At 39.5% G+C, this 9,001-nt stretch overlaps 1 protein-coding gene across 1 annotated transcript in view; it reads right to left on the reverse strand.

The window, feature by feature from the left end:
• Window positions 1-9,001, reverse strand: part of cers6 (ceramide synthase 6) — a 20,459-nt gene that overhangs the window by 3,869 nt on the left and 7,589 nt on the right. Inside the window, exons 4-8 of the mRNA XM_014001477.1 lie at window positions 7,498-7,555; window positions 6,309-6,359; window positions 6,121-6,213; window positions 3,011-3,139; window positions 487-593 (exon numbers count right to left, since the gene is read on the reverse strand). Of these exons, the coding sequence (XP_013856931.1) occupies window positions 487-593; window positions 3,011-3,139; window positions 6,121-6,213; window positions 6,309-6,359; window positions 7,498-7,555 (438 nt within the window). The remainder of the gene's footprint in view (window positions 1-486; window positions 594-3,010; window positions 3,140-6,120; window positions 6,214-6,308; window positions 6,360-7,497; window positions 7,556-9,001) is intronic.

A 9,001-nucleotide genomic window follows, 5' to 3' on the forward strand; every position in this document is an offset into this window, starting at 1 on the left:
CATTAGCACCTCTAGTAATATATTTACTGAGAAAAATGTTGACGTGTTCAATACTTATTTTACCCGCTGTATATAGATGTAAATAAAAAAAAACAAAAACACAATTCAATAAAGTCTCTTCCTAAAAACAAAAACAAACATGAGCACCACTTTCAGTTCAGTGGTAGACCATAACCACAACGATTTGCTTTCATAAGCTGAAAGGTTTGGCTTTCTTTGAGGGGTTAAAGCTGTTGTATCCATAGTAACTATTACTTAGCAACAAAATTCACAGAGATCTGTCTAAGCTGCAAACTATTGTGGAGATGAAAGAAAAAGAAAAGGAAGACAAAAAAGGCTCTTAGAGCTTGACGGCTCTGACACRCATTTTCAGGCATGAGCTGCTGAAAATGTGCTGAGAAACACATGCAGACGTGTGCTGAGCAGGACTGTAAACTCGCTGCGACGTATGCAAATGCAGGAACTGCAGGGCCGTCGCACACTTACCAGACGGGGTAAACTCCCAGCCTGGAACTTATGAAGAGAATTGCAAACATTGCAAACAGGAGGTTGCACAGTATCTGACACTTGGCGTAGTTGGCCATCTTGGCAGCCTGGGTTTTAAAACATAAAAACAACAATGAATTTTTTTAACAACGACACAAGGGAGCTAGAAAATATTAGTTTCCGAGTGAACACATGTGGCTCTATCTCTGTGGCATGTCTTTGTGTGCGTGCAGAGTCAAACTGATTTATTTAACAGATAAATCTCAAGGTTCGAATAGTAATTAAAATATATGTCCTGCGGGTGGTGTAGAAGCAGCAAAACACTGGTCAATCACAGCTGAAGGACAAGACAAAGATGAGAATCTGACAGAAAACAAAGAAAAGCAGAGAGAATTTTATGCCGAGCGAGGGTAATGAGAGAGTAGTTGAATATATCTGCACCAGGTGTTTCAAAAGAGCAGGAAATGAGACAAACTAGGGAGACTCAGAGGGACTACAGTAGAAGTCAGCTGATTAAAGGCTGATTTGTTTGTTTTTGGCTCATAAAAGTTACACAATAACATTCAGTACAGTCTACCAGATCTTGGAAATAAAAAATTAATTGCTTTTAATTTAACCCTGAAGCATGTTTTTTTTAAAAAAAAATACTATGAATGCTGTTCCAAGCAAAAAGTTGTAAAAACAACATTTACAACTTATTAAATTTGATAAATAAGGAAAGCTTAATTAAGATTTTCACTGGTAAATAAGTACAACACCATTCTTTCTAAAATGATAATACTCAAATTAGTTTCTTGTAGGTGTTGTTGGGTGTATACTTGTCAACTTGTACGGACTGTCCGTAAGTTATAAGGATTTTATGTCATTTTGCAGGTATACGGACAAATGGGGCAATCTCACGGATTTTTTCAAGTCTTACGGATTTTTTCAAAATCTCATTTTCAAATTTATCTAACATGTCAGAGCCTGTAGGATGATTAAAAAAACAATAAATAACATCAAACAGCCATCTTCCAACCTGTTCTGCCGCTAGAAATAAGTTCTGACAGTAGCATCAGGCAGTTTCTACAGATTTGTTGGCTGCACATCCATGATGTGACTGTCCTGTTCCACCACATCCCAAAGGTGCACTGATGGATTGAGATCTGGTGACTGTGGAGGCCATTCGAGTACAGTAAACTCACTATGTTCAAGAAACCAGTCTGAGATGATTCTCACATGGGGTGTTATCCTGCTGGAAGTTGGCATCAGAAGATGGTACACTGTGGTCATAAAGGGATGGACATGGTCAGAAGATGGTACACTGTGGTCATCAATGGATGGACATGGTCAGCAACAACACTCAGGCAGGCTGTGGTGTTGACTYAATGCTCAATTGGCACTAATGGGTCCAAAATGTGCCAAGAAAATATCCCCCACATCATTGCACCACCAGCCTGAACCRTTGATACAAGGCAGGATGGAYCCATGCTTTCATGTTGTTGACACCAAATTCCGACCCTACCATCYGAATGTCGCAGCAGAAATCCAGACTCATCAGACCGGGCAACGTTTTTCCAATCTTCTATTGTCCAGTRTTGGTGASTCTGTGTGAATTGTAGCCTCAGTTTCCTGTTCTTAGCTGACAGGGGYGGCACCCGGTGTRGTCTTCTGYTGCTGTAGCCCATCCCCCTCAAGGTTCGACATGTTGCGCATTCAGGGATGCTCTTCTGCAGACCTCAGTTGTAACAAGTGGTTATTTGAGTTACTGTTGTCATTCTATCAGCTCCAACCAGTCTGGCCATTCTCCTCTGACCTCTGGCATCAAGAAGGCATTTGAGCCCACAGAACTGCTGCTCACTGGATATTTTCTCTTTTTCAGACCATGCTCTGTAAACCCTAGAGATGGTTGTGSGTGAAAATCCCAGTAGATCAGCAGTTTGTGAAACACTCAGGCCAACCCGTCTGGCACCAACAACCATGCCACGTTCAAAGTCACTTAAATCACCTTTCTTCCTCATTCTGATGCTCAGTTTGAACTGCAGCAGATCATCTTGGCCATGTCTACATGCCTAAATGCATTGAGTTGCCGCCATGTGATTGGCTGATTCAACATTTGCATTAATGAGCAGTTGGACAGGTGGACCTAATAAAGTGGCTGGTGAGTGTATATATTTTTGTGAGAGAAAGTCACCATGAATTTCCACCTGTTTTTTTCTTGCATATTTATTCAGTCCTCTTCTCTGTACTTTTAACAGGATAACTAGTAAATACCACTAGCATTATCACTCAGATAATATATGSTAAAAGAGAAGCTGCACTAACAATGACACTTTGTGTCATGGGCTGCACCTCCTGCACAAGAAAGCAAATCCGATGTACAGAAGATAAACAAAGACTACCTTTCAATTAAGACGGGCGGGTGGTGGTGGTGGTGGTGGTGGGGGGTTACTGTGAATGCTCAGCCCACACACGCTCGCTCGCTTTCAGAAGCACATTCATCCGTCTGCGGCGCTTACAGTAATTGTCTTTGCCAGACCCTTACCTCTATCAGAACATCTGCTGCGTCGTGTAGACACATGACCAGCGTTCCCACTCGTGCCATGTTGTTCACGTAGGAAAATATGATGAGAGAGATGGTGGCCACGTGGTGCAAGAGCATGATCAGAAAATCCTGGGGACACAGTGGCCGAGAGGAAATCGATGAGCTACAGAAACTGTTTGAAAACATCACAAAGGAGCAAATAAAAAAAAAGACTAGTACAATTGTCCTCTATGAAAATAAATGGGAAATGTAAAACTGAGGATGGTGTAAAAACTTTATGAAAATTGTTTAAAAATGGCAGCAAGCTAGTTGTTAGCTTGTCAATCAGGCCAGAGTGAAACTCTTTTCAAATAAGGACATTTAAACTGGGGATATAATGCATTCTCCAGGTACATAGTTCAATTCTATACCACATTCAAGTAACTATGTTACCTTCAGTTGRTATGAAAATGCTGAATATCAAAAATACATACATTTCATTTTGCATCATTATCTATCTAACCTTGAAATTAGTCTCTGTTGCTCTGCACCTCCTACCATTTCCAACACTACCACTTCAGCACATTTTCACAATGCTTCGGGGTAGAGGTGATCGGTGGGGGAGGGGGGGGGGCTCGGCTGCAGACTGAGCTCTAGGGAGGAGCTTTGTGTAAATAGGCAGAGCTTTGTACCAGCAAGCATCTAGGCAGCTCTACTGTAAATGACTACCGCAGGAGATTCAAGGATTTTTCAAACATGCGTGAATGAGTCAAATGTAACACTCTGGGTAAAAAAAAAGGGAAAAAAATTGTATAGGTCTTCTGGACGGGTTCATAAGAACCCGTCCAGAAGACCTATACAATTTTTTTCTTTTTGATTTTTTACCTGGATTACTGAGATGCATCAGGACAACACTCTGGGTATGTTTTTGATCAAGGAATGACATTATAATGTAATGCAAAGCTAAAAAAAATTGATTTTGCATAATATCCCCCTTTAAAGAGTCACCTAAACAGGTAAGATAACAATTGTTCAGAACTTTTTCACAGAATCCCTTCAAACAATTTGAAATTGCAAATGTTTCTTGTTAGAATAAATCAAAAAATGAAAACAATAATCAGACTCACTAAAAAACAATCACTAAGTAACTAACTAAAGTACATGACAACTAGGCTGTAATTCCGTTGTGGTTAAGGGATTTGGATAGCTTTGCGCTGAGCTCCAAATGAGAGAAAGAAACAGTGAGTGAAATGAGTAAGCATTCCTCTGGTAAATCTTTAGCCACAGAGATGTTTCAGCATGGTAGCTCAAAGCACTAAGAACCAGTCCCACACGGCGACTGTGAGTGAACGGGAGGGAGGAAGGGAAGGAAGCGCGGTGACACGGAGTGAAAAACGAGGCAAGAGTGTGCAGGGAGGAACATACTGGAACTGGCAGGGGATGGCAGAGGACCTCCTCAGTGTAGTGCTGTGCATGAAAAAAACTGAAGGGAGAAACAAGACAAAACAAAAAAACAGACAACATGCCAACAGTCAACAGAGAAATGAGAGTGAAGGCGTACAACATGGCATTGTGCGTGTTTGTGTGTGTGGTGGGAAGGATGAAGCTGGGGGTGGACCAAAGGCAGCGGTAAGAGTATGAATGCAAGGCATGCAAAGGTTGAACCAAAACATGGTTTTCATTGAAAATCAAATGTGATATGATATGATTCTTTTGAACTGAATCTGACAAAGTTAGACCTCTTAGAAGATGCTAAATTTACAAAATAAATAACCTGTGGAGCGCAAATGATTTAAAGCTCATTTTTTCACAAAGATCTAAAATAAAGTACTTCAAGTTAGGGAGGCTACATTTACCCCTAATTTACACTAGATGCAGTTCGCAGCTGTTCGTTTGCACCCCTATTTACACAGCGTCCGCTCTGCTCCGGTGCGAAACACAAAGGAAGTCTGAGAGACGTGTGCAGAAAATGCGAGATCGCGCGATAAATGCAGTGATAAATTTGGAAGACTGACTCCAAACCCAGTTRAAACTGTATCGCTGTCATGTTTTTGAAACTTCTGATTTCAAAACAAAATCCACGTATATTGCGTGTACACATATGCTTCATGCTACATGTTGCCATCTGCTTCCCAAACAGAATGATACATTTTGACACAAAGCTATGATTTTGACAAAATTAGTCTGCCTTAGGTGAATTATTTTGAAAACACGGATGTTGTGCTTGTTCCTTTTCCTGTTGGTGGGACGTGATGTTTGCAGATTAACTCCGGTGTCCGGCAAAAAATAGGATCAAATCTAATTTTGATGGATCGCTGCCCGCTTACTGCCATCTTGTGCCACCTTGCACCGCCCTCCGCTGCTCTCCGAAACCGTGCGGTGCCAATGTAAACACTCATTGATTATAATGGTTGCATATTTGCTGTGGAGTGGAGCCACATCGAGTGTAAATTAGGTGTAAATTTAGCCATATAAAATATACATTATACCAAACATAAACAGTCATTTTAATATTAATACTAACCTTAATTAAGATGTTATTATTTAGGATATACAGTATAAGAGGTAATAGCAGAGAAAGTAGAGGTCCAGCTGATAAAATTATATTTTGCTGATATGACTTTAGGGGCCCTGTGATGTGCGCTTTATGGGACTTAGGCATCAGTATAAAAATGTTTAATCTCTGCTTCTTCAGTTGCTTAATATCAAAATGTTGCACCTCTTTCTGAGAGTGAAACATGTGTCAGAAGGAATCAGTTGAATAATCAGCTAATTTAAAGTTGTTTTCCTGGGTGGAAACGACAAATCAGTAGTCTAAAATATTTTAGTTCAAACAGCTGCACTTTCTCTGGCCCTGTTTTCAGCATTTGAGGAAATTTATCCAAATAAGTTTAACACAGCGACACAAAATATGTCATTCTAACAGATCCAAAACTTACTGAGTAGATGAAGCAAATGAAAAGATTGAGAGCACTTTTATAATGTCTGATTGTGATTTTTGATTTTCTGAATAGAAATTCTAAATCAAACACACTAAACCTGGGAAAACATGATAAAACTGTTTCTAAAATGATTCTTGTTACAGTAATTTAAATATGTGGCTGTAATATGTACATATTTAATGGACTTACCTTCCTCCTGATGTCTGTGAACCGAGAAAAGAGTAACGACAGGTAGAAAGACAGCTCCAGTATATAATAGTAATGGATGTCCACAGTCAGTGGCTGCACACACACAAATACACACAAAGTTACATTTTAAAATATTTCATYAACAAGCTGTGCTAATGTTACACTAAAAGCATAATGCAAACTTTTACCTGGTAAGGGTAGTTGTACCAGCACTCTTTAGTGTTCCACAACCATGGAGTCTGCAGACCATTAAGAGTTCAATAAAATTAATACATTTAATCTTGATTACAGGTGTATTTAAAATTTAAGATACAAACCATTACAAAATGATTGTAACACATTGTTTTCATTCAGTGTCCTAGAGAAATAAACTAAACYAAGCAGGTGTTTTCTTTCATTCACTCCTGAGTAAAACGTGTTCAAATCAAACTGTGAGCCATCACTCTGCCCAAGCTTCCATCTGCTGTACGCTTSTAGACCTGCTCTATTAATAAACCCTGCAGAAGCTGGAGGCCGACGCCTGCAGAAGCAGCCACCACCGAGTGAACTATTTTCACAAAGTGCTTTGTCATGCAACTTGTGTCTCTGAAACATCCCCCCCCCCCACCTCTTCTGCTTAGCTGCTGGGTGCTGTAGATGTCGTTTTTCTAAGCACTTTCATGAATATATGCATGACTATGTGAAAACTTTCGCAACCATTTTTTTTTTTACTTTGCTTGACTGACTTATTTTAAATTTCTCAGATTGTTGTTTCTCCTCAGCAGCATTGGCACCTGCTGGGATCACCAACGTTCAAAGAGGAGCGAGCCGTTTTGCTGGGTGTACCGGGACGCTCTGATCATCCTTGTCTCCTGAATCTAACCAGACACAGAGCAGCGCTGCGGGGAGATTTATTTTTACAAGATTTACTAGATTTTAATAYTTTTATTATAATCTGAAAACTGGTGCAATATTTACAACTGTAAAATATACAACAGTACAATATTATTATTCCTTAGAGGAATGCACATGGTCTGCTGATCTGCATGCCAGAATCTTAGACAWCTTGCATAATTTGCTCAAAGTATGCGTTGGAGATGACTCTCAGCTAATCCCACAACAAATTTTAGCTCAATATCTGTAAAACTGAGAGAGCTGTAGCCTATTTTGTGTATGCTAAAATTAATTCGCARTGGGGGCCATCTTGAATCAGAATCAATCCTAAGGCTAATCAGTTGTGGAGGGCCACCCAGTGATCTATTCATCAGMGTTTTATTAAAACATGTGCAATGGTTCATGWGATATTTTGCTAACAGACAAATAAACAYGCACACACATTGACATGGATCTCTCCACAGTATGTCACTATCAAACACATAGATGCCAAACAAAACTGACCTTTTTAAGGAAACGTACTCCATAAGTAAATATGTACAAGTAGAATGTAAATCTCCACCTGAAAAAAAAAAGATAAGTATAAATCTTGTTAGTTTTCCATTCTCACCACTATTAGGAGAAACATCTGCACAATTTTGTTTCAGGGACACAACCTTTAATATTTTGCAAATAAATGTATCTGGTTCTGAGAAGCCTTGAGAGCGTTCTGTTTCTAAAWGATGGAGTTTCTAAATGTTCCTTTTAGCATTGGAACATTCTTTCTGTTCTTCTGTTGAACGTTTTTTAATWGAGCAATTTGAAACAAGCGATTTCGGATTTTGAATCTGAAAACATCAAGACAACAAACATTTATTATAAAACATTTTGTCCAGCACAGGTGAGTGACATCCTCGCTCTTTTCCTAATTCTCCAGTAAAGGGTAAACATTGAGATATCACGACTTCCTTACAGTCTGCTCTGTTCCCGGTCCCCTACGGCTCTGCGTTTTAAATAATCCTGCACATAATTTGCAGTAACCATTGTAACATGATGATGTGATCAGACRAGAAAGCGCTTCAGCTGACGGTGCTGGGATCAAAGACCTGCTGATGAGGAAGCTGTGCAGTAGACTGCTCATAACAGTCAGCGAGAAGAGAAGGAGAAGTTGAGGCTGTCATTTTTTTTGTTTTAGCAAAATTCAAAAATAAGCAACAACAAAATCYCGATTTCTGTCACGTGGAAGAAAACATCCACTGATGTCTGTGACAGGAGCTCCAAAACCTGCCATGTGAATTCAGCCTTCTCATGCTTTAAAGGTTCAAACGCACGCTTTGACATCTCTAGCCCCGAAACCCAACGTGGCATAAAGTCTCAAAAAGAAATGACGCCATGTCAACATCCCGCTTTGACTCATCTTTTCTCTCTCTGTTCRTATTCATCTGTAACTCTAAGAGATATTAGAGAAAAAGTCAGCACATGAACATGCAGCCGATGCGGGCCATCATTAGCTGCTTTCTGTTCTTGATCAAAAGTATTATAAAAGCAAACGAAGTGGACGAGTCCACCTGGCAAACTGTAAAGTCTGTTGCGTGGCAACTGACTGATGAAGCCTGCAGATTTTTCAAGTGTTGCTAAATTGCTGCTATGTATATAAAATCACAATGACTCACAGCTGCTTCTCTGGGATACATTTTTTTTTCTGAATTCAAGTCCAGATGGTTTGAGTCATAATTAGTTGTACCTTTTTTTTGGACAGTTGTTTTATTCAGTAATCTAAAATCTGGTGTCTCTTTGCAACTTGCAAATTGCACTTGAATTAGCAGTGTGTAATAGCTGACAGCATGGGATTCATGGGCTTTGTCTATAAACAGCCTGCAAACTGTGGTTTACTTAACAGGAGATAAATGAGTTAACACAATGCACTAAGTGTTGTCTGACATATCTGACTGGCTAAATGTTTCCAGCACAGCAGCCAAACATCTCCAAACATGTAGCAAAAAAAAAAAAAAAAAAAAAAAAAAAAAAA

This window comes from Austrofundulus limnaeus, unplaced genomic scaffold, assembly GCF_001266775.1.
Source record: "Austrofundulus limnaeus strain Quisiro unplaced genomic scaffold, Austrofundulus_limnaeus-1.0 Scaffold9, whole genome shotgun sequence".
NCBI classification, from domain to species: Eukaryota; Metazoa; Chordata; class Actinopteri; order Cyprinodontiformes; family Rivulidae; genus Austrofundulus; species Austrofundulus limnaeus.